Below are 23,865 nucleotides of genomic sequence, written 5' to 3'. Positions count from 1 at the left end.
TCAATGGTGATTCAGATATCACAAACAGAATTGCTGATGTAGCATGATTTTCCAGAATAATTTTTAGCAAATTTTTGAATGAAACAAGGTATAGTCATCCCACGTTGTTCATGGTAGTGGCATTCCTAGAAATTTTAGTGTATATTAAACTATGCATAAAATGCCTTATGTTTCTATTTGAAATAACATTAGAGCCTAATTGTGTGTGTGTATGCTCAGTTGCTCAGTTGTGTCTGACTCTTTTGGATCCCATTGACTATAGCCTGCCAGGCTCCTCTGTAGATGGGACTTCCCAGGCAAGAATACTGGGGTGGGTTGCATTTCCTTCTCCAGGGGATCTTCCCCACCCAGGGATGGAAGCTGCCTATTCTGCATTGTGGGTGGATTCTTTATGGCTAGCTACCAGAGAAGCTTCTATTCAATCTATGCAAGTCTATGCAAGTCCACTTGCACTGGACAAGTGGTTTATGAACAAGCACCTATTTGAGAGCACTTGCTATCAACCAGGGATTGAACCTAGGCCACAGCAGCAAAAGCGCTGAGTCTTAACCATGGGACTGCCAGGGAATTTCGCCAGATTCTTTTCCATTATAGATTGCTAGAAGATATTGATAACCTTTAACTGTTTCCACTTTTAGAGTCCACGTAAGAGTTTCATCAATAAGTTTCATCCATGGAGGTGAATCTACACTGGAGACGTGGTATGATAAAGAAAGCAGGCTCAAAGTCCTTCTACTTGTGTTTAAATAATGCTCAGCATTTATAAACTCTATGACCTTGGGTGCATAAATTCATGCCTCTGAGTTTCAGTTTCCCTATCTGTAAAATGAGGGTAATAATAACATCAACTTTTTATGGGTTTTATTGGCATTTAAATGAGATAATGCATGTAAAGCACTTAACACACTGCCTGGCACATAGCAAACATTTAAACTAGTTCTTTCTCTGTTATGAGAGTTGACGTTCATCAGTAAGTTGTTTGAAAAGTATGTAATGCATTGGGGCTCAGATTACCTGTCTGCTGATGAGTCAAACTGATATATAACTAGAAGACCTCTAGCCCCCTAAGTGCCTTACCCTCAGCTGGAGTCCAGATGAATCCATATCCCTATCGCAGGAGCAATGTTAGTCTGCATTAGCTGGGCATAAACCTGTAACCCTCTGTATGGCACTCGTGGTCTCAGGGGGTGCTGCAGCACACTGGCCCCTTTTTTTGGCATCATCTAGCTCACTAATCTAAAAGGATGTAACCTGGAAACTGAATTTACAAACTATCAGCTAAATTCTTTTCAAGATGTGCATAGAGGTCCTTAGGACTATCCCAAGTTCTGTAGCTTGTGACTATAATAACCCTATGATGTTCATATATAGGTGTTATCCCTGTTTTATGGATTAAGATACTGGCATTCAAAGTGATTAAGGGATCTACTCATGATAACCAAAACAGCAATTGATTTGGAGCTTGAGCTCAAGTTACTATTTCTAATTCAGTTCACCCTCAAGCTGTACTTTTTTCACTGTTCTGATGAGAAATACAAATGATTGTATTTTGAATCATCTATAAACGTCTATCAGAGGAAATAAAGACTATAAAAGACAATAATCTCACCGCTAATGACATACACCTGTATTCATGCTTGTATATATGCATATGTATATATATATGTATTTTTTTTGTAGTTGTATTAGCAGGAGTTGTGATAAATTCACACTTTTCCAGCTATGATCCTTTGATCCCAAGAGTTAGCTCAGATTTGGAATGTAGTTTGTGGCCCTAAAAGAGTAATTATGACTGTCCTGCATATAAACCTAACCTGTGATGCTTGTCCCAGCCAGTCTCTGGGTCCCCATGTTATGTCACTTGGAGATTGCACTCACTGAAAATGTTCCTCTTCATTATCCAGACTGTGCCACCTGCCTTGGCTTCTTACACTGTGTAAAGGAATTACACTCTCTCCAAAATCTCTTCATTCCATGTACTACTGAACAATCTTTCTATGTAGTTTTTCACTCTTTAGAGTTGGATATTGTTGCCTCTATATCCTGGACTGTCAGTCTAGATAAATAATGGCACTTAGTTTTGCAGTAGGATATTTTTTTTTTTTGGATGCGCTGGAGGGCTTTTGGGATCTTAGTTCCCCAACCAGGGATTGAACCCTGACCCACAGCAGTGAAAGGGCCAAGTCCTAACCACTGAACTGTCAGGGAGTTTCCTGAAGTAGGATTTTTATGTGATATTTACTCTTTTGTATATATTTTTCCTTTGTTTTTTAAACTTCTCTGCTATCAGATTTCCAGATGCCCAGGACAGTATATTTGACAGGGAAAATACTGGGAGAAGGAATCAGTAAAGTTCCTGTTTCAGTAGTACAGAATTCCATGATGAGTCGAGTGAAAATAAGAGGAGAACAAGCTCAAGGTGATATGAAACAAGCTCTAAGAAAAATGATAGCACCAACAAAGCATGATTGAGTCCGAAATGATGATAGTGGTAAATCCAAGTGGAGGTGAGGGCTGCTAAAAAACAGAAAAATTTAACCAGAACCCAAGTGAGTCATTAAGGCCTAGGATAGAGGAGAAGTGAGCTTTCTGAAGAGCACTATGAAGCAAGGTAAGAGAGGAACATGGACAACCCAGAATTAGGTGTGTGTGTGTGTTAGTCGCTCAGTCCAACTCTTTGTGACCCCATGGACTGTAGCCCACCAGGCTCCACTGTCCATGAATTAGGCATAGGAGACTCTTATAGTCTAACAGACTTAACGGTACTGAAACTGCACACTTCCTAGTCCTATCCAGTATCAACCTGGAAAAGATGAGAGCAAGTGTGCAAATTCTACCCTCATCCAGAAAGGAGTCTGAAGGAAGACTGTGGAGGCAGCAAGTAGGGGAGGATATACAACACTTTGGCTCATTATCTGATTTACCAAAATAAGAATCCTGCACCTCTAGGAATTCACCAAACTGTTGCCTAATTCCTGGATTGCCATGATTGCCCACTCTATAGGAATGATTTCTGTCCTAATTCCTGATTCTCACTCCACTTCCCTTCTGGAGGCGAAATATTGCCCTGAATCTCAGTGCACTTGCCCAAGGCCCCATCTTGTTACCTGGCTTAATCCAGAACCCTCTCACTGAAGAGAGGACCATTGGCCAGGGTCCCCCTTCACATCAGAAACCTTTTCCTCTCTTCTCATTCCAACCGCCGTTTCAAAACTAAGGCTAGCAGACTTCCCTCGTGGTGCAGTAGATAAGAATCTACTGCCAAGGCAGAGGGCACGTGTTCAATCCCTGGTGTGGGAAGATTCCACATGTTGCGGAGCAACTAATGCCTGCATCACAACTACTGAGTCTAAGTGCTGCAAATTCTGAGGCCCATGCACCCAGAGCCTGTGCTCCGCAATAAGAGCAGTTACTGCAGTGAGAAGCCTGCACAACGCAACTAGAGACAGCCTTTGCAAGGCAACAAAGACCCAACGCAGCCAGAAATAAAATTAATGAAAAATTTAAAAGCCTAGTGATAGAGCCTTCTGCAACCATCTCCCCCCATCTACATGCTTTTGGACTATCAGCTCCACCTGGGATGGCACCATACCCTCTTGGACACCATGATTTGACTTTCTGCAGCCTCTTTGGATCGGAGAAATAAGAATAGGAGAGTGCACCATCTCTGGAGACAGGGAAAGAGAAATTTTTAGTTTTCAAAAGCCAGTTTTCAAGCCAGCCAGTTCCTACAGAAAGATGAAAGAGAATGAGGATGGCCTTAGGTTGTTTAATTTGGTGGGAAATAGGTCATAGTGACATGAGGGAGAATGGTTTGGGTAGTACAGTGGAGACAAAAACCAAATTACAAAGGATATGGAATGTTTTTTAAAAATGGAAAACACAGACAAGAATGATTCAGTCATGGCAAAACCTTTATTTAAGTCTGTCTTTGCATACAAATCACCAAGAACTTGATCACAGAAGTTCACCCTAAAAACTCAATCCTTGTAGTTTCTCAGTGCTTCCAATTTCCTTCTTCCCTGTCCTGTTTAATCTTTCTTCTCTGTTCTGTTATATATTCTACATATCCCTCCTCATTTTCAACTATGTTCCTAAACAGAGATACAGAAAAAAAAAACCCTTAGCAAAATAATGAAATTTCAAAACAAACAAAAACACGTCAAGATGAAGAAAGAAGCAAAGGAAGCTCCCTCGTCTTGACCTTAGCAGAGTAAGAATCTTAATAAGCAGCGGTAAGAGAAAACTGACCTGTACAAAGAACTGGCCCTCGTTCGCCCTAAGCGGCTCAGGGGTCAGAAGTGGAAACACCAGACAGGAAAGATGTAGGGGAGTTGTGGAGGAAGGGAACACACAATTGTTAACTGAAAGCCCCTGTCTTCAGAAAGCTTTCAGGGAAGAGAGTAGGCTGGAATAGCAGCAGAATTCCCTGAAGAACCCCTGGAATACTGACTTCCCCTTTGCTGTGGAGACACAGGGCACCATACATCCCATTTGCCTCTTTCTTCTGACTGGAATGCCTCCTTCCTCAGACTGATGAGTTTCTAGGGAACCTTCAAGATCCAATCTATACCCATCAAATGATGCCTTCCCTCAAAGAAGGCTTCCCTGGACAGAGTTCCCTCTCTGTCCTCTGGGCTTTCATACCTTCAACTGTGAGGCTTGTGGAGTGTGAGGCTCTTGTGAGAACTATGAGGCAAGTGTCCATACCTCTAAGTCCACTGTAAAACTTGTATTTGCTTACAAGTCTGTGTTCTGGTCAAAATCCCTGACCTTGGGGTCCTTAGTGCCTCACAGTGTACCTGGCACACAGTAGATAATTTCTAACTGTGAGGGAGACAGGAGAAAAGATAGAGAAGGGGAAAGGGGATGGAAAAGCAGGATTGAGGAAGAGAGAGAGGAAACATCTGACTCAGCTTTCCCTGGCCAGGAGAAAGGGAAATGGATTCAAAAAACTCTGGAAGAAAGGAACAGAAAAATAAACCACTTTTCTGGGTCTTCTCTGCCTCTCTCCTCTCTGCCGCTTCCTCTCACAACTTAGGACCACACACCACAACTGTATCGTTTTCCATCCTGATCCCTCGATTCATCCCAAAGGGGAGGAAAGAAGCCAGTCAGCCCCTGACCTCTCCCACCCCATGCCCTCAAATCCTTCATCCCTTTCCACATGGACACCTCCCTCTTTCTCCTCATCTTCCCCACCTGCAGCCTTCCTGCCTGGTTGCCCTGGCATCTCAGGCCCCTGTGCTATGCCGGGTCCGGAAGGGAAATTCATCCTCAGATTAAAATCCAAGAGGCTCTTAGGGGCAGCCTGCAGTGTGTGGCTGCACAAACGCTAGACTGGGTCTACCAGCTACCTGAGAAAGAACATCATCAAGAGGGTTTGGGTGTCCCAGGAATTGGAGAGTAAAAAGAAGCAGCAGTTACAGTCCTCACAACATACTCCTCAACTCTTTTCACAGATGACCTTTCCTCATTTTTCTCCTTCATCCATTGGTCAGAATCATAATTTTCCTGACTGTTCTCTCATGGCCCCTACACCTTTGCTACCAATGCTTCATGACTGTCTTCCTAATTAGATGCACTTTCCCCACCAAGAATCGAGCCAGGGTCCCTAAACCTTGTAGAGTTGCCCCTAGGTCTCTTCTCCTTACCTAGATATTCAACTGCCTCTCCTTCCCCCATACTCTCCCTAGGAATTCCAGAACCACCTTTTCCTCAATGCAGATCATATATACAAAAGTGATTTATGAGTTGTAAAGCACTGCGCTAGAATGAAATGCTGTGATGAAAAAAGCCTTCTCTTTCTCCCTGCACTCATCATCTCTGTCCTCTCTTATCCCTTCCTCCCTCCATCCACCACTGCTTCCCTCTCACCCAGCAGGTTTAGTTTGATGCCGTGTAGGAACCAAAGCCACGTGCTGCACAGCGGGCAGAGTCAGGATGCAGGCAGGCATCTCAGCCCGAGGCCTCGGCAGAGTTCCCAGGCACAGCCATCGGCCCAGGCCAGGACAATAGGCATGGATAAGGTGCGAGGGGGCATAAGTACGGTGGCTGTAGCCCCCCAGCACCAGCAACTCCCCCTGCAGCACGGCACCTGCAGCCCCGACATGGGGGAAGGGCAAGGGGGTCAGGTGAGTCCAGCTGCCAGTACTTGGATCATAGGCCTCGAAGCTCAGCAGATCCCCAGTCTGACCTAGCCCACCTGCTACATACAGCCGCCCACCCAGAGCAGCCATGACGTGGCCAGCCCGAGGCACCCCCATAGGGCTCAGAAGTGTCACCGGCTTCTCAACTTTGGGATCGTAGTGCAGCAACGAGGCCTGGTACTGGCCAGTCTCACTGCAGCCACCGCTCATGTACAGCTGGCCCTCCAAAACAGCAGCTGCATGGGCAAAGCGTGGCTCGGGAAGAGGAGGTGCTGGCCTGTGGAGAACAGAGCACGTGGTCAGGCATCAGTCATCTTCAGCTTTCCTCTGCCAAGACCCCTGATGCCTGAAACACCACCTTCCCTGCTCACCTCCAGACATTGAGCTCAGGATTATAAGTCTCCACAGACCTGAGGGCAATACCACTGTCTCGTCCACCCAGGGCATAAAGCAGTCCATCCAGCGCCACGAGGGGGAAAAGGCTCCGAGGCTGGCACAAAGGTGCCATCTCTTCCCAGTCCTCTTGACTGGGGTCCCACCTGGAGACAGTGGGACAAGAGATGGGCAGAGTGACCCTGGGAGTCTGCTGTTGGCTGGCCCACAAACTCCCTCAGCTGCCCACCTTGGGACCTGCCACTCTCTGGAGCCCATCCATACCTGAGAGTCGAAGCCAGGGTGTTAGAGTGGCTGTAGAAATCCTGTCCCCCACACACGTAGAGCACACTTCCTGCTAGGCTCGCAGCCCCGTGCCGGAAGCGCCCGGGGGCAGGCAGGGCAGGCAGCTGCCCCCACTCCACAGTTCGAACCAGTCCTATGCCGCAGCGAAAGGCCCGGGCCCACCACACTCCTCGGGATGGCTGTCTGGCGGCCATGTCTGATCTGAGCCCGTCCCCGCCAATCACCACCAGTGCCTGGTCAGGCTCCCTCCGTCTCTCTTGTCCTGGAACCTCAGCCTCCACCATCAGCTGATGCAGCAAGTCGGGGCTCAAGGGTGGAGGCAGCCCAGCTGCCCTTACCCTCCGCAGCTCCCTGGTGGACATACGGCCAAAGCGGACGCATCGAAGCAGGGCCTTGGCCTCTGACTCCTCAGTGTCAGGGTTGGCAGCTAGCCAACGCCGTGCAGCCACGAAGGCCTCGAACTCCTCCTGCAAGTGTAGCTCATCACTGTCCAGGAGCTCAGCCAGGCAGGCTGCCGGCAAAGTAGGGAAAGTGGAGCACAAAGCCACAGCCGGCAGGTGCGTGAGGAGGTAGTGACGGGCTTTGCTCCAGAGCCTCTCCAACCCTGGGGCTTCTGCCATGGGGATCAGGGCCAGGCAACGGGCAGGGCTGAGGCCTCGTGCCAAGGCTTTCTGGCACAGAGCCAGGCAGGAGGAGCTCTGGTACTGCAGAGCAGCCTGGGCAGCTCTCAGTAGTCCTGGCCACTTTGCCCGCACAACCCCAGAGTAGGCAAAAGAGACGAGGAGTCGCAGGTCCTGGGCAGAGATGGTGTGCAGAGACACCTCTGTGCCCTGGGATTCCCTCATCCCACTCAGGAGCATGGCCCCAAAGAACTCACTGCCACAGGCGAGGGCTGCTCGGTGCACTGCAAGAGGGAGAAGCAGAGGGGAATCCAGAGTGTGGCAAACCACTAGGCACTCTCTCAATTTCACAACCCCCACTTTGCGTTAACCACCCAAGACCACAGGCTAAACTGATATGCGCACCAGAACACCACTAGGTGCTTGTTAAAATTAAATTTTCACAGACCCACCCCCAGAGATTTTGACCCAGTAGCTCCAGAGGGAGATCCTACGAATTTTTGTTTTAACATTTTCAAGCACCCTGCATGATTCTCACGTTAGTGACCTGAAGACACTTTGAAAAACATTGTGTGCATGTGGTCCGTCGTGTCCAACTCTTTGCAATCCCATGGACTGTCGTCTGCCAGGCTCCTCTGTCTATGAGATTTTTCATGCAAGAAATCTGGAACGGGTTGCCGTTTCCTCCTCCAGGGGATCTTCCCCACCCAGGGTTCAATCCTGTGTTTCCTTGTCTCCTGCATTATTAGCAGGCAGATTCGTTACCACTGAGCCACCCGGGAAGCCCCTTGAAAAACATTGCCTTAGTTTTTTTGATGCAGGCCAATTAGAAAAAGGGTCTTGACTGATTATGTGGAGAAGAGGCTATAAAGAACATTTGATAAAAGGGGGTAAAAAATAAACTGCAAAGACCAATGTGCAACTTATATAGGTCTTTCCATACTGTGCACAGAATAAAGTTCTTTCCTCTACAGTTAGAAGAGCCACTGACATCAGCCATTCTGTTAGTCAGATTTTACTTAGAAAATGGTACCACACTCAGGAATGGCTATGATTCAACCTCACCTAACTGTCATCTTCTCTTACCCAAGATTTAGTGCTTAATACTTCCCACGTGTTATAGTTTTTCTTCGCATATCCACCTCCTTGACAGAGTTATGGAATCACGACACTGTAAACTGGAGGCCTTCAAAACCATCTAGTTCAAATGCTCATTTTAAGATAAGGAAACTGAGTCCTAGTGAAAGGGAGTGACTTATTTTTTGTCTCCATGTAGTAGCTATCTGGGCAGAGTGTCATGCACTATGACTGTTGCCAGGCTGCACTGAGGATACTTGCGTTATCAGTTCCCTGCTTATGTGCATGGCCCTCATGACACTGAAAATGTCCTATTAAAAATTAAAAATAAATAAATTATTTAAAATGTTGTTAGGGGACTTTCTTAGTGGTCCAGTGGTTAAGAATCCATCTTCTAGTGCAGGGGATGTGAGTTTGATCCCTGGTCAGGGAACTAACATCCCACGTACCACAGAGCAACTAAGCCCATGTTCTTTCGAGCCTGCACACCACAACTAGAAAGCCCTCGTGTAGCAGCGAAGACCTAATACAGCCAAATAAATATGTTTTTAAATGTTGTTAAATAACTAGAACTCATATGCTTGAAGGCAAAAGGAGAGGGGACAGCAGAAGATGAGATGGTTAGATAGCATCACTGACTCAACAGACATGAATCTAAACTCCAGGAGTTAATGAAGGACAGGGGAGCCTTGCATGCAGCAGTCCATGGGGTGGCAAAGAGTCAGACACAACTTAGCGAACAACAACATATGCTTCCTAATGTGACTCAATCTGAGGCAATTGGCATCAAGTATGAAGTATTCTGACCAAGATATTTAACTTTAATCTAACCTTTAGATTAACTTCAAGTTTATCTAGGAAATTGAAAGGATAAAAGAACAAGTTAAAAACAAAACACAGAAGGAAAATGCATACAAATCTAGAAATTGGAGCTTTCTATGGGAAAACTAATCTTGTTTCTTCAATAAGTCAAATCATTAAAAAAAAAAAAAGGGAGGAAAAAGAAAGGGAAAGAGGACTGGACAAGAGTAAAGGAAGTTTCAGAGACATCTGAGTTCAGTGTAAATCTTGACTGGCTCCTGAATTGAGCAGAACAGCTCTAACAGACACTATTTTGGACAAGTGAGAACATTTCAGTGTGGATAAGGTGATATTGAGAAAAGGGCTTCCCTGGTGGCTCAGAAAGTAAAGAGTCTGCCTGCAATGCAGGAGACCCGGGTTCAGTCCCTGGGTCAGGAAAGATCTCCTGGAGAAGGGAATGGCAACCTACTCCAGTATTCTTGTCTGGAGAATTCCATGGACAGTGAAGCCTGGTGGGCAACAGTCCATGTGGTTGCATACGCATAGAGTTGGACATGACCGAGTGACTAACACATTAATTTTGTTAGATAGTGTGGTTATATGAGAAATGTCTCCTTTTAGAGATACACATACCCAAGTATTTATGAGTGAAATACTTTAAACTTCACCAAAAAATAAATAGATGAAACAAATATGGTGGTTTAGTTGCTAAGTTGTGTCTGACTCTTGCAACTCCATGGACCAGGCTCCTCTGTCCATGGGGTCCTCCAGACAAGAATACTGGAGTGGGTTGCCATTTCCTTTTCCAGAAAGAAATATAGTAAAATGTTAATTGTTAAGTCTGGGTGATGAGTGTTTTAGTGGTCATCTTAATTCTCTCTTTTCTTTGCTGTGTTTGAAATGCTTCATTACAGAAAAGCGGGAAAATGCTGCTAGAAGTCCTCTGAGGCAGGTCACACAGACCCAAGCTCCCAGTGAGGTTTATGAACCTCAGGCTACTTTGACCAGCTGCAGCATGTCCACCTCTCTCAAAGGGCAAGTGATGTCAGCATGGCTCTCCATTGTCTTTTTAAGCAGTAGGTAGTAGCTCGGTGCTTCCCAAGCAGTAAACATTAGTGACAGCTTTCACATATATATTGCCCTGAGAAAATCTGCATTCCTCAAGTAAACCATCTCCTCTTCCACACCATCAATCAGCCTATAGCTCAGCCAACTGTCAAAGGAGTTACAACCACTTGTATTTTGTGCCCCTTCTTACTTATCATTATTCTCCAGAATTTTAAGTGACATATTCCCACCATTAAGTTGGAATGTTTCTTAAGGAAGTGAAAGCATCAATATAAGTATGTTTAAATTCCAAATCCTAGTGAAAACTTTATAACTATGAAATTTTAAATCCCCCGTCCATCTAGCGCTATCAGAAATTATAACAAATACTTCAAAATCTGTTATGGACTAAACATTTGGGCCCCTCCCAAATTTATATGTTGAAGCCTTAATCCCCAACATAATGGTATCTGAAGGTGGAGCCTTTGGGAGGTAATTAAGTATGAGGGGTGGAACTCGTGAATGGGATTAGTGCTCTTATAAGAGGAGACATGAGATCATCAATCTCCCTGTGTCTCTCTCCGCCATGTGAAGATACAGTGAGAACATAGCCATCTACAAACTGGAAAGGAGGCCCTAACCAGAACCTGACCATTCTGGCACCCTGATCCAGTCTCCAGAACCGAGAGAAATAAACTTCCGTTGTTAAAACACCCAGTCTCTGGTATTTTTGTTATAGCAACTCAAGTTGACTAAGATAGGATGCTTTTCCTTTGGGGAATCCCAGAAGCACTTTGGGTCCTAGTCATTTTCTAATGGGTAGTAGCTATGTGACTTTGGACATGTCTTAAAGTCTGATTTCCTTATCAGTAAGGTGTAAGCACTGAACTAGATAATATCTAAACTAATCCTTTTTAATTTTAAAGTTTTATATGTCTACACTGTGGCTCCATTTGCCAGGTGCTATGTGCCTTTGGTTTGGCTGCAGAAGAAGCAATGTATGGACTAGTGAGAGCAGACTGGGCTAATGGATGTGGGCTTCTATCCTGATTTTCACCAGCCAGCATCTCTGAATTTAATATTCTTTATCTGCAGCTAGAAATACCTGAGATTAAAAGAGATGGCATGTGCAAAAAAAAAAAAAATTCTGTTACCCAGTACCTCACTAAATGTTAATAGAATCTGAATAATTCTCAACTTATTCAATCCTCTTTAGCTTTCCTTGGGGCTTCCCTTGTAAAGAATCTGCCTGGTATGTGGGAGACCTGGGTTCGATCCCTGGGTTGGGAAGATCCCCTGGAGAAGGGAAAGGCTACCCACTCCAGTATTCTCGCCTGGAGAATTCCACAAACACTACTGAGCGACTTTCACTTTAGCTTTCCTAGTGATGAGCAGAGTTAACTTCCAAATGCCACAACCTGGTAGCCTTAGATTCTGGGAAAACAGTACCAGACCTTGCTCATGAGCTGTAGGGTCCTTGTCTGCCATGGTGTCAAGCTCACTTAGGCAGAAGGACACACTATAACTTTTTCCACCATGTTCCTCCAGCTTTTCCTATGTCTTAAATAGAAGATGCCAAGAAGGGCCTTATGGTTAATCTCTGTTTGAGTCAATCACCTTCTGCTTGTTCTGCTGGCATGGACTATATCTTAGCGCCTGCCAGCTGAATGGAAGTTTCTTGTTTCTGGGCACAGGAAAAGCCACAGCATAAATCTGTCAGTGCGCCTAGGAAAACAACTCAACTGCGCATGCCCCATTCTCAGTGGGTCAAGAGAGGCGCCAAGGCCACGCCCCGGGAAATTCTGATTTCAGCAGGGATCAAAAGCACTATGCTAGGGATCGAATCAGCTACTGCTTGCACACACCATTCCAGGTGGCATATGCACCTGCCTCAATGCAGTGCCCCCCCAGGCCCTCACCCCGCAGCCGGCAGCCGCCTGCCTCCAGCTCCAGGTCGCACCCGATGCCTTCTTGGTACAGAAGCTCAATGCTGCGCAGGTTTTCTCTCAGTTCCTCTGCCTGGCTGGGCTGCTTTTCATCTTCCCATCCACTTCCAGTCCCCTGGCGTCCCCACTGGGCCGCAGCCTTTACCCGGGGGGCTCCCAGGGCTTCCGCGGCGACCAGCACATCCTCCCGTGAGGCGGATCCCAGCACCCCCTCGTAGGCAAAGGTCAGCACGGCCTCCCAGGCCGCCGGGGTTACGTCCAGGCTGAGGGGGGGTTGCGGACCTCTGCCGCCCAGCAGCCTGCCTCTGAAGAGGCTGCTAACTGAGGCTAGGATCACCCGATGCACCCCATACGCTCTCCCCGCGACTGACACCTCTTCGTCCAGCAGCAACCCCTGCTCTCGCAGCCGCTGTGCCTCCGCGAAAAACTGGCTGGGATGCTCCTCGCTGCACAGCCCCTCGGGCTCCGCAGAGTCTTCTCCACCCTCCTCATCTTCCTCCTCCTCTTCTTCCTCCAGGGACAAGGGTGGAGAAGGGAGGCTCCCTGGGGTCATGGGCCTGGGGCCAGGCTCTTCCAGAGGAAAAGGGGGCAAACCAGGATCTTCATCCGGGGACGGAGGCCAGGAGGAGGTTCTGTGGGTGGGCAAAGGGAGGTCAAGGTCGTCCTTCTGGACCAGAAGAGAGACTTCCTCTGCCGCAGAGGGATGACGTGTGGAGTCCGAGAGGCTCATGGCCCAAGTTCGCTGGATTGCTACAGACAGAAAGAGGAAAGAGAAGAGAGGGTAAGAGCTGGACCCACAGAGGCCAGAGGAAGCCCTGCCTCCAGCCTCCTTTCCTACTTCAACCGTCTCCCCCTATCCCAAGGCTCTAGCATCTAGGCTACACCAGGCAACTACAAAGTGCACTGGGGGTGCAAAGACCAAAACAATGAGTAAAGATCCAGTGCCTGCAGCTGTACCCCACCCGTCTCCCCGCCATCCCTGCAGTCACCCTCCTAAGACACCAGCGTCCCACTTATCCTCTCACTTGGGCCTGCTCTACTTCTGACCGAGTGGCAGAGGGAATGCAACCCTGTCCCTGTCAGTGGCGGCACCTGGCTAATTATAGCCATTGCTGGCAGGCGAGGGGCTGGTCTCCGGGTGCCCAAACTCCAACACCCAATCCCCTGGGCCTGGCCTGAGATTACCTCCTCGCCTCTTCCACTTGGAGGTCACGTCCTGGTGCTGAGCAAAGCAAACTCGGAAGCCAAGGAGGATGAGGGGATGTGGTGGAGTGAGCCAGCCCAGTGTCCACTGGGCTAGGCTGGAGAAGCGGGTGAAGAAAGTCTGGACTGATACGGGGGAAAGTTGGGAGAGAGTGAAGGGTGAGTCTAGGGGTCAGTGCTGGCCTTTGTTGATTTTTCTGTGCATGCTAAAGCTGAGACCCTGGGGCGAACAGTACAGGGGTGAATCTCAGGTATAACCCACCGGTCCAAGAAGGGCAGAGGGGTGGGGGAGGTGAAGGGGTATGGGTCAGGGCTACCAACTGTGACCTACCCTTAGTGAGGGATTTCCTTGTCCTGAGGTGGAGTCAGTGGTGAGAAAGCCAAACGCAACCCTGGGGCTGCTCTCCACCAGATGGTTCAACAGAGAGGCACCCTCTGATTGTTCTGGCCTGTGAAATGGGTGATAGTGACTAACCTCCACATGGATCCTCTTATGGCCTCCCCTTCACAAGACAAGGTGGCCAACACCTTGAGCCCCTACCAGGAAGAGGAGGAAGTGCTACCCAGCAGAGACAAACCCCAGGTCAGCCTCTTCCCTCCCCTGCCAACAAGGACAAGGACACTGGACCCTGAGTTCTCTGCCAACCCCATGGTCCTGGGACAGCTCCACCACAGCCACATGTTTCAGGAAGCTCTGCTCAGCTCTGCCATGGTGAGACTCATAGCTCACAGTGAATCCACAAAGGTTGGATGAAAACTGCTCTTCTGGGCGATCCATCCTCCATTAAACTCCTTGGGACTGACCTCCCTCCGTAGCACCTCCAGGTCTTGTTGCTGACATGCTGGCTGGGGAGGGGTCTTGGCATCTCATTCAAGGGACATTATTTTTTCCACCTCTACTCAGGAGCCCCATGTGTAACCATGCTCCTAAGGAGATCATCTGGAGAATTCGGGACTGACAAGTCCAGACCTGGCAAGTCCCAGTTTGTGTTAGCTGGACCATGGAAGTCACGGTAACAGATTGGTGCTCAGGATTCTCAAAGGTTGAATGCCTGAGATGGGGGAGGCATGCATGAAAAGAGGGTCTTGCTCCAGAGGAGAGTCTCAAGGGTAGCTCTGAGGGTGAGAGGGCTGAGGATGACCTTGACTCCTCCCTCCCTACCCCGCTTCCTCAGATCTATTGCATGCTGGATATCCGGGGCATTAGTCTCTACCTGCTGCTGCCTTGGCTCACTGCTCAGGCACAGGTATGGGCTCATCACTCTGTGGGACAGTAGGAAGGGCTTTAGGACTCGGCCTGGGTGAATTAAAGGAGACCCATTCCTATCCCACTCCAGGGCTCAGATGGCTCATTATGATACTTCTGTCAGCTTTAGCAGCTAATATCACCAGCCTGTGTATCTCAGTCACCCCCACCAGTGGTAAGTCTCTTGTGACTCCATGATCTCTCAGGGCCCCCAGTCCCGTCGAGAGTTGCTGAGACTGACTGACTCTTCTCTGCTCTCTAGTGGCACCTACTTCCATGTCTGGCACAGCCCGCGTTCTGAGTTTAGCAGTTTCACGGAAGCAACTTTGCTTTCTCCAATGCAGTAGCCATGGCTGTGTTTATGGTAGGCTACCTGAAGACCCTTTGGACCTGTTCTGGATAAAGCGCATCTCCTTCCTTGGTGCGCCCTTTGCTCAAGTCCACTGACCATCCAGCTTATACTTTTGTGGCTTCAGCCAGGGCAAGTCAATTTTTTTTTTTAATTGAGAATAATTGCTTTACAATGTTGTGTCGATTTCTGCCATACAATGATGCGAATCAGTATATAAATACCCCCTCTCTTTGTAGCCTCCCTCCCACCCACTCCTTATCCCACCCCTCTAGGTCATCACAGTGCCCTGGGCAATTCATTTTAAGAATTAGATGGAGGCATCAAATCAGCCAATAAAGTCTCTGTGACCCCCAACCTCTGTGTTCTGCCCTTCCAGGAGCATGGAGCACAGCTACTAAACATGGATCCTGTAAATGAGTTTTGGGTGGTGGGCCTGGTGACTGTGACTATCCTTCTGGGTGTGGCACTGGCAGGCATGGAGTGGGAGTCCAAGGCAGGTGAAGGGGAATTGAGTTGGGGGTGAAAAGACTAAGGGGATAGCAGTGAGAGCTAGACAGATCAGGAACAGACTGGATGTGGGGAGGTGTGTGTGTGTGTGTGTGTGTGTTGTGTGTGTCTGTGTCTGTGTGTGTGTGTGTGTGTGTGTGTGGTTGACAGAACTGATTTCCAGGGACACAAGCCTGAAACTAGCCAGTTCTGCAAGGAGAGACTCCCCATGCCAGTTCTTGAAGGGGAAAGTAAAGAGTTCTCCTTCTAAGGATCTGTTGGGATGAGCCCTAGACATGATTACCAGGTGAGAGGTGCCCTGTTTCATGCTCCCAGATAATTATAATCTTCAGATTCACCTCTAGCATGGGAAGGGATGCTTTGCAGTTTGAGGCAAGAAGGAAAAGGACAACCATTCAGCCACAGTCCTTTATGGAAAGAGGCTGGCAGGAAAGGGAACAAGAGGTTGGAGAGAACAGTGAAGATGAGATGCAGAGAGGGAGGAGGAAGAGTTATTCCTTCTCTCCCATCACCTCTCTCTCTCTCTATCTCCCTGGGGGACTGAGGCGTGGGGGATGGCACCCATCAGGTTCCAGGTGCAGATTATCTTCTGCCTCATCTTCCTCTCCTTTATCAACTACCTCCTGGGGACACTTCTCCCCACAAACCTCAGCCAACAAGTCACTGGCTTCTTTGGGTGTCAAGGGGAGACAGTGGGAAATTGACCGAGAAATGTGTACCCTCCTCAGAAAAGACCCTTTGACTTCTGATTCTCTATGTCACTCACAAGTTGGCCAGCAGACCATTCAGAGTCCTTGTTAAGTCCCTGGGCCAAAATTCCCTTATGCTTCCCAGCCTAATTTAAGTCACCAACACTCAACTGAGTAGAGGGGTAATACTTTGGGCTGAATGAAAGAAACCAGGAGGAGCTCCTCAAAACCTCATATCTTCTCTCTGTTCCTTTACACAGGAAGCATTTTCTTAGAAAATAGGGTTCCACAGTGGTGAGTGTGGTCTAGAGGGCAGTGTCCTTGGTGTGTTTTCCATCTTCTTCTCAGCCACTGGGGTACTCACCAGGACCAGAACCTCTGGGGATCCCAGGGTGAGAAGGATGTCCAGGTCTGGAGCACACTCTATTGCCCCTCTTCTCTCCACTAATGGGTAAACTTTTGTTAATATTACCCTACTACAGGTATCCCCGCATGAACTGTCCTTGCCATCTCATGGACCACACTTTCCTACCTGAGCATTTGTGCCACAATTGGTAGGTCCTCCACTTCTGCCTTCAGTGTACAATGACCTAGAACCCTGGTTTCTGCTTCTCTGAAGGTTTAGGTGATGAAATGAGCAAGAGGAATTCATCAATTATATTAAAAGTAGTTTGTATGCTAGTAGGCCCCCAGTACTTGGATGCCATCTCAAAAACAACAGAACGATCTCTGTTCATTTCCAAGGCAAACTATTCAATATCACAGTAATGATGAAGAAGCTGAAGCTGACCTGTAATGATGAAGAAGCTGAAGTTGAACAGTTCTATGAAGACCTACAAGACCTAGGACTAACACCAAAAAAAAAAAAAAAAAAGATGTCCTTTTTATTACAGGGGACTGGAATGCAAAAGTAGGAAGTCAAGAGATGCCTGGAGTAACAGGCAGATTTGTCCTTGGAGTACAAAACGAAGCAGGTCAAAGGCTAACAGAATTTTGCCAAGAGAATGCACTGGTCATAGCAAATACTCTCTTCCAACAACACAAGAGAAGACTCTACACATGGACATCTCCAGATGGTCAACACTGAAATCAGACTGATTATATTCATTGTAGCCAAAGATGGAGAAGCTCTGCACAGTCAGCAAAAACAAGACTGGGAGCTGACTCAGATCAGCTGGCTCAGATCATGAACTCCTTATTGCCAAATTCAGATTTAAATTGAAGAAAGTAGGGAAAACCACTAGACCATTCAGGTATGACCTAAATCAAATCCCTTATGATTATACAGTGGAAGTGACAAATAGATTCAAGGGATTAGATCTGATAGACAGACTGCCGGAAGAACTATGGACAGAGGTTCGTGACACTTGTACAGGAGGCAGTGATCAAGACCATCCCCAAGAAAAAGAAATGCAAAAAGGCAAAATGGTTGTGTGAGGAGGCCTTACAAATAGCTGAGAAAAGAGAAGCTAAAGGCAAGAGAGAAAAGGAAAGATACACCTATTTGAATGCAGAGTTCCAAAGAACATCTGTAAAGCATCTGCCTACAATGAGGGAGAGATAAGAAAGCCTTCCTCAGTGATCAATGCACAGAAATAGAGGAAAACAATAGAATGGGAAAGACTAGAGATCTCTTCAAGAAAATTAGAGTTACCAAGGGATCATTTCATGCAAAGATGGGTATAATAAAGGACAGAAATGGTATGGATCTAACAGAAGCAGAGATATTAAGAAGAGGTGGCAAGAATAGACAGAAGAACTATACAAAAAAAAAATATTCATGACCCAGATAACCACGATGGTGTGATCACTTACCTGGAGCCAGATATCCTGGAATGTGAAGTCAAGTGGGCCTTAGGAAGCATCACTATGGACAAAGCAAGTGGAGGTGATGGAATTCTAGTTGAGCTATTTCAAATCCTAAAAAATGATGCTGTGAAAGTGCCACACTCAATATGCCAGCAAATTTGGAAAACTCAGCAGTGGCCACAGGACTAGAAAAGGTCAGTTTTCATTCCAACCCCAAAGACAGGCAGTGCCAAAGAATGTTCAAACTACTGCACAATTGCGCTCATCTCACATGCTAGCAAAGTAATGCTCAAAATTCTCCAAGCCAGGCTTCAACAGTACGTGAACCATGAACTTCCAGATGTTCAAGCAGGTTTTAGAAAAGGCAGAGGAACCAGAGAGCAAGTTGCCAACATTCACTGGACCATCAGAAAAGCAAGAAAGTTCCAGAAAACCATCTACTATTGACTATGCGAAAGCCTTTGACTGTGTGGATCACAACAAACTGTGGAAAATTCTTAAAGGGAAGGGAATACCACCTGTCCTGCCTCTTAAGAAATCTATATGCAGGTCAAGAAGCAACAGTTAGAACTGGACATGGACCAAAACTGGTTCCAAATCTGGAAAGGTGTACTTCAAGGCTGTATATTGTTACCCTGCCTATTTAAATTATATGCAGAGTACATCATGAGAAATGCCAGGCTGGATGAAGCACAAACTGGAATCAAGATTGCTGGGAGAAATATCAATAACCTCAGATATGCAGATGACACCACCCTCATGTCAAAAAGTGAAGAGGAACTAAGGAGCCTCTTGATGAAAGTGAAAGAGGAGAGTGAAAAAGTTGGCTTAAAGCTCAACATTCAGAAAATGAAGATCATGGCATCCGGTCCCATCATTTCATGGCAAATAGATGGGGAAACAATGGAAACAGTGACAGATTTTATTTTGAGGGGCTCCAAAATCACTGCAGATGGTGACTGCAACCATGAAATTAAAAGACGCTTGCTCCTTGGAAGAAAAGCTATGACCAACCTAGACAGCATGTGAAAAAGCAGAGACATACTTTGCCAACAAAGGTCCATGTAGTTAAAGCTATGGTCCAGTAGTCATGTATGGATGTGAGAGTTGGACTATAAAGAAAGCTGAGTGCCGAAGAATTAATGCTTTTGAACCGTGGTGTTGGAGAAGACTCTTAAGAGTCCCTTGGATTGCAAGGAGATTGAACCAGTCAATTGTAAAGGAAATCAGTCCTGAATGTTCATTGGAAGGACTGATGCTGAAGCTGAAATTCCAACACTTTGGCCACCTGATGCAAAGAACTGACTCCAAAAACTGAACTTGGAGAAGACCCTGATGCTGGGAAAGATTGAAGACGGTAGGAGAAGGGGACAACAGAGGATGAGATGGTTGGATGGCATCACCAACTCGATGGACATGAGTTTGAGCAAGCTCCGGGAGTTGGTGATAGACAGGGAGGACTGGCATTCTGCAGTCCATGGGGCTGCAAAGAGTCAGACTCAACTGACCAACTGAACTGAAGGCCCCTATCCCCCTTTTCGGCAGTTCTCTCCATCCTTCATTTCACTGATGAATTGTGTGGTGTACTTTGATTACTGAATTTGGTCCTCCCCCAACTCTATTCCTCTTTAGCACTGGTGGTACCCAGACAGTCCTGCTGCTTTGGGTTGGGGGTTCTCTCCCCATGAAGGGATGTGTGTCCTAAATCTCATTTCCAGGTTCCTGCATGATTTGAGATGCTGGGCCTTTTTTTTTTTTTTTCCCACTTTGTCTATACCAGGTCTTAGTCGTGGCATGTGAGATCTTTTTAGTTACAGCATGTGGGATATAGTTCCCTGACCAAGGGCTGAACTCATACCCCCTGTGGTGGGAATGTGGAGTCTTAGCCACTGGACCAGCAGGGAAGTCCTTGAGATGTTTGAGGAAATAGGACTGACGTAGGTGTACAGAGTGGGTGCTGCCTAGTGTCAGATCACCAGTATGGCTGGTGTTTTGGCAGATATTGAGAGTCACAGTCTTGCCTCTGTGGGCTCTCTGATTATGACCAGGTGAGTGAACCAGAGGGGAAGATTAGAGAGAAAAATCTTACCTAACCCATTTCCCAGCATAGAGTAGATGCCCAAAAATCAGTAATGACTTAAGTGGATTCAGGGAGGAGGAGCCAAAATCTGACAAAAGAGGGATTTCTGTGATGGTGGGTACTGGCCATGGGGAGAGTGGCTCGAGTCTCCAGCTAAGTATGTCTGAACAGGCTTATGGTTACCAGTTTGGAAGAAATGCCAACAAAACAGAAAAAACTAAAGAGTAAAGAAGCCCTTTATATCTAAATTCCCAAGGACAGAAATTTCAGGGGACACACTCTCTGTTCCCTGTCGAATCTGGGGTTTACTGTCTCTGTAGCCAAAAGGCCTTTGAAGACTTGGTGGCCTTCTACAGAGTGCAGAAGCCATACCAAAGGGGGACCCGACATCTACCTCTCTCAACACTCCTGTTCCTTCAGGCTATACCTCTCATCAGGACCTGTGGACAAACCCAAAGCAGGTGGGTATACAGGAACTGCCCCGTTAAAGTGGGGCAGCTGTCTCCGAGTACAGACTGACAATGGTGCTTACCCTGGTCCTGCTTGCTTTTCCTAACCATGCAGTCAGAGCGGCACATGTGCCTTCATGAAGTCCTATGGCTGCTCTCACAGACATGAGTCTGGGAAGATTCCAAGCTACAGGGTCACAGACCTCAGGGGTTGGACTAGTTCAGTGGTAGAGAAGCCGAGCAACAGGTTCTCTTCTCACAGAGCCTTCTGTAACAGGAGCCTACCTGTCATCCCAACGGCCTGCCCTGGGGTGCTATACCTGAGCTGGCTGAAGATGCTGTCCAGGGGCCTCATGTTCCTATTGCCTTCATCTGTGAAAATCAGCAGGACACTCTGATCCTTTACTGTTAGTAAGAGGCTCAGGAAGTGAGACAGCTAGGAGTTCATAATTTAGGACTCAAGGAGCCATTTTAATCTCCTGGTTCCACAAACTTCGGGTCTACTCTTGTGTAGCCCAAAGCTTTGGACGTACAAGGGTTTTGTTATTATTTTTGGTTGTGCTGGGTCATCGTTGCTACACACTAGTTTTCTCTAGTTGCTGCAAGTGGGAGCTACTCTCTAGTCGCAGTGTGCAGCCTTCTCGTTGCAGTGGCTTCTTGTTACCAAACATGAGCTCTAGAGCATGTGAGCTTCAGTAGCTGTGGAACATGGGCCTGAGTTGCCCCATGGCAGTGGGGTCTTCCCAGACCAGGGATGGGTCCTGTGTCCCTGCATTGGCAGGTGGACTCTCAACCTCTGGACCACCAGGGAAGCCCCATACAAGGGTTTTACAACAGCCCAGTTTCCTGGTGGCTCAGATGGTAAAGCGTCTGCCTACAATGTGAGAGACCTGGGTTTGATCCCTGGGTCGGGAAGATCCCCAGGAGAAGGAAATGGCAACCCACATCAGTCCTCTTGCCTGGAAAATCCCATGGATGGAGGAGCCTGGTAGGCTACAGTCCATAGGGTTGCAAAGAGTCGGACACGACTGAGCGACTTCATTTTCACTTTAAAGTTTCCTAAGGAGAGAACCCCTCCTCCACTGAACAATACGAACTGCAGCTACAGTGCCAAAGACAGCCCTTCTCCAAAATCCATTCCACCTCATGATATTAATAAAAATTTACAAATAAATACCTGAGGCTAAGGTGTAATAACAAACTTGAAAACTCCCTGAGCCTAGAGAAACAGATCATTCCTGTTCTCAAATATAAGAATTCATCTTCTATCTTCCATCTCAAAGCTTCCACTTTAGACCTCTACCCCTAAATGCATTTCAACCCATTTATGTCTATCCTTTGTAAAAAACAGCAAGAATATTTATCATCATTTCCTACGTAATAAGTAATCAGAAACTGTCTCCAAGCTCATGTGATCTCAATTTTTAAAAAATTTTTGCCCAAGTCGTATTTTATAGTCCTTTATTTCTTTGGTTTAGTTTCCCATAAATTTATTCATTTATTCTGCAAATACTAATTGTAGTCAAATTCTCCACCATTGAGCTACGCATGAGTGCATGCTAAGTCACTTCAGTCAAGTCCAACTCTTTGCAACCCCACGGACTGTAGCCCGCCAGGCTCCTCTGTCCATGAGTTTCTCCAGGCAAGAATACTGGACTGCCATGATTGAACCTGTGTCTCTTACGTCTCCTGCATTGGCAAGCGGCTTCTTTACCACTAGCACCACCTGGGAAGCCCACCATGGAGCTATACCTGCTAGCAAATACTAATTCAATGTCCACTATGTGCCAGACCCTATTTTAAGTACTGTGAGATGATATGTCAATGAATAAAACAAGATACTCCTCCTCTCAGGGAGTTTATATTCCAACAAGAGGACAAAGAACATAATAAATACAACCATTAGATTACAAGGTGATTAGTGCTATGCAGAGAAATAAAACAGGAGAGTAGGCTAGAAAGCACAAGAGGAGTACAATTTAAAGTAGGGTTGTCAAAAAGACCTCACTAAACTAAGTTGAGCCAAGAGCTCTGGGAAGAGCCTCCCAGGCAGAGGGGGCAAGACCTTAGGGGAGATAGACCTGCTGTGTTTAAGGAAGAAAAGACAGAGGAGGCTGGAGCAGAGTGAATGACAAGTGGCAGGAAATAAGGTCAAAGCAGTAGAGGGGGAAGGGTGGGGCAGACCATGGATGTTCTCGCAGGCCTTGAAAGGACTCTGGATTTTATTCTGAGGTAGGAACACATGGGAGGATTTTGAGAAGAGTGACATAATCTGGCTTCCACATTAATACTATTCACTCTGAATGACTGCCGATGAGAACTGACTATAAGAGGGAAATGGTGGAAACATGTAGACCAGCTCCTCCAATAATCTTGGAGATAGATAATTCTGGCTTGGGCTAGGATGGCAGCAGTGAAGTCCAGCAGTAGATTCTGGATAGATTGTGAAGGTAAAGTCAACGTGATCTGATGAACTGGAGATGAGAGAGGTGTCAGGGGTAATACCAAGGCACTTTGACATGAACAACTATAAGGATGGAGTTGTCACTGACTGAAATAGCGAAGACTGCAGCAGTCAGCTGGGACAAGCTCAATTTTGTGTATGTTAGCTTTGAGATGCCTATTAAGCATCCAAGCATTTTAGAAATGCTGAGGGCAACTAGATATTCAGGATATAAGTCCAGATTGGAGCTAAAAAATGGGGAGCCCACCACAATGAAATGGCTTTAATGTGTAAGACTGGATGACATCACTCGAAGTATGTATGTAAATAGGAAATAGTCCAAGGACTGACCTCTCAAGAGCTATGGAGATTGGGAGAAACCAGCAAAGGCAACTGAGGCAAACCAGAGATTATGTCCTAAAGCCAAGTAAAGACAATGTTTCTAAGAGGGTGTGCCAAATCCTGCTGACAGCCTGTGTAAGATGAAGCAGAAGATGCCATTGGATTTGGTTCATGCATGTCCTGGTGATCATGGTAACAGTTGGGTGCAGTCAACTTAATAGGAAACTGGTGGAGAGGAAGTGCAGATGACTCTTAAGATATTCTGCTATAAAAAAAAAAAAAGATATTCTGCTATAAAACAGAGCAGAATGAATAAACTATAAAGATGTATTAGTACAGCACAGGGAATATAGTGTTTTATAATAACTTTAAGTGGAGTATCATCTATAAAACTACTGAATCACTGTTATACATCTGAAACATAATA

The 23,865-nt window shown here is 46.6% G+C and overlaps 1 protein-coding gene and 1 long non-coding RNA gene across 8 annotated transcripts; one reads left to right on the top strand and one right to left on the bottom strand.

Annotated features, from left to right (window-relative positions):
* Positions 1-3,896: 3,896 nt before the first annotated feature.
* On the bottom strand, positions 3,897-13,408 carry KLHL33 (kelch like family member 33). Its single transcript, XM_069595828.1, has 5 exons — positions 13,344-13,408; positions 12,292-13,068; positions 6,807-7,731; positions 6,521-6,688; positions 3,897-6,426 (listed from the first exon to the last, which is right to left on the bottom strand). The coding sequence occupies exons 2-5, from the start codon at positions 13,046-13,048 to the stop codon at positions 5,874-5,876; spliced, it is 2,403 nt and encodes an 800-aa protein (XP_069451929.1). The 5' UTR covers positions 13,049-13,068; positions 13,344-13,408; the 3' UTR covers positions 3,897-5,873.
* On the top strand, positions 12,824-15,473 carry LOC138443446 (uncharacterized). 7 transcript variants are annotated; one of them, XR_011258150.1, is made up of 7 exons: positions 12,968-13,099; positions 13,527-13,680; positions 14,034-14,233; positions 14,426-14,534; positions 14,697-14,768; positions 14,859-14,942; positions 15,030-15,473. It is a non-coding gene; the product is annotated as an uncharacterized lncRNA (long non-coding RNA). The 7 variants fall into 7 exon arrangements; XR_011258149.1 differs by lacking the exon at positions 14,697-14,768 and having other exon boundaries at positions 13,015-13,099; XR_011258151.1 differs by lacking the exon at positions 14,697-14,768 and having other exon boundaries at positions 13,058-13,099; positions 13,438-13,680; positions 14,134-14,233.
* Positions 15,474-23,865: the final 8,392 nt, after the last annotated feature.

This window comes from Ovis canadensis, chromosome 7, assembly GCF_042477335.2.
Source record: "Ovis canadensis isolate MfBH-ARS-UI-01 breed Bighorn chromosome 7, ARS-UI_OviCan_v2, whole genome shotgun sequence".
NCBI lineage: Eukaryota > Metazoa > Chordata > Mammalia > Artiodactyla > Bovidae > Ovis > Ovis canadensis.
This window is presented reverse-complemented; position numbering and strand designations above follow the sequence as displayed.

Bases quoted from the DNA above. Each gene is read 5' to 3' on its own strand.
- KLHL33 (XM_069595828.1), bottom strand. From the start codon at position 13,048: ATGAGCCTCTCGGACTCCACACGTCATCCCTCTGCGGCAGAGGAAGTC. The intron at 7,732-12,291 runs GTGAGGGCCTGG...TCCCTCTTGCAG, and splicing joins AGGCGGCTGCCGGCTGCGGG to TGCACCGAGCAGCCCTCGCC. The intron at 6,427-6,520 runs GTGAGCAGGGAA...TGTTCTCCACAG, and splicing joins CCTGAGCTCAATGTCTGGAG to GCCAGCACCTCCTCTTCCCG.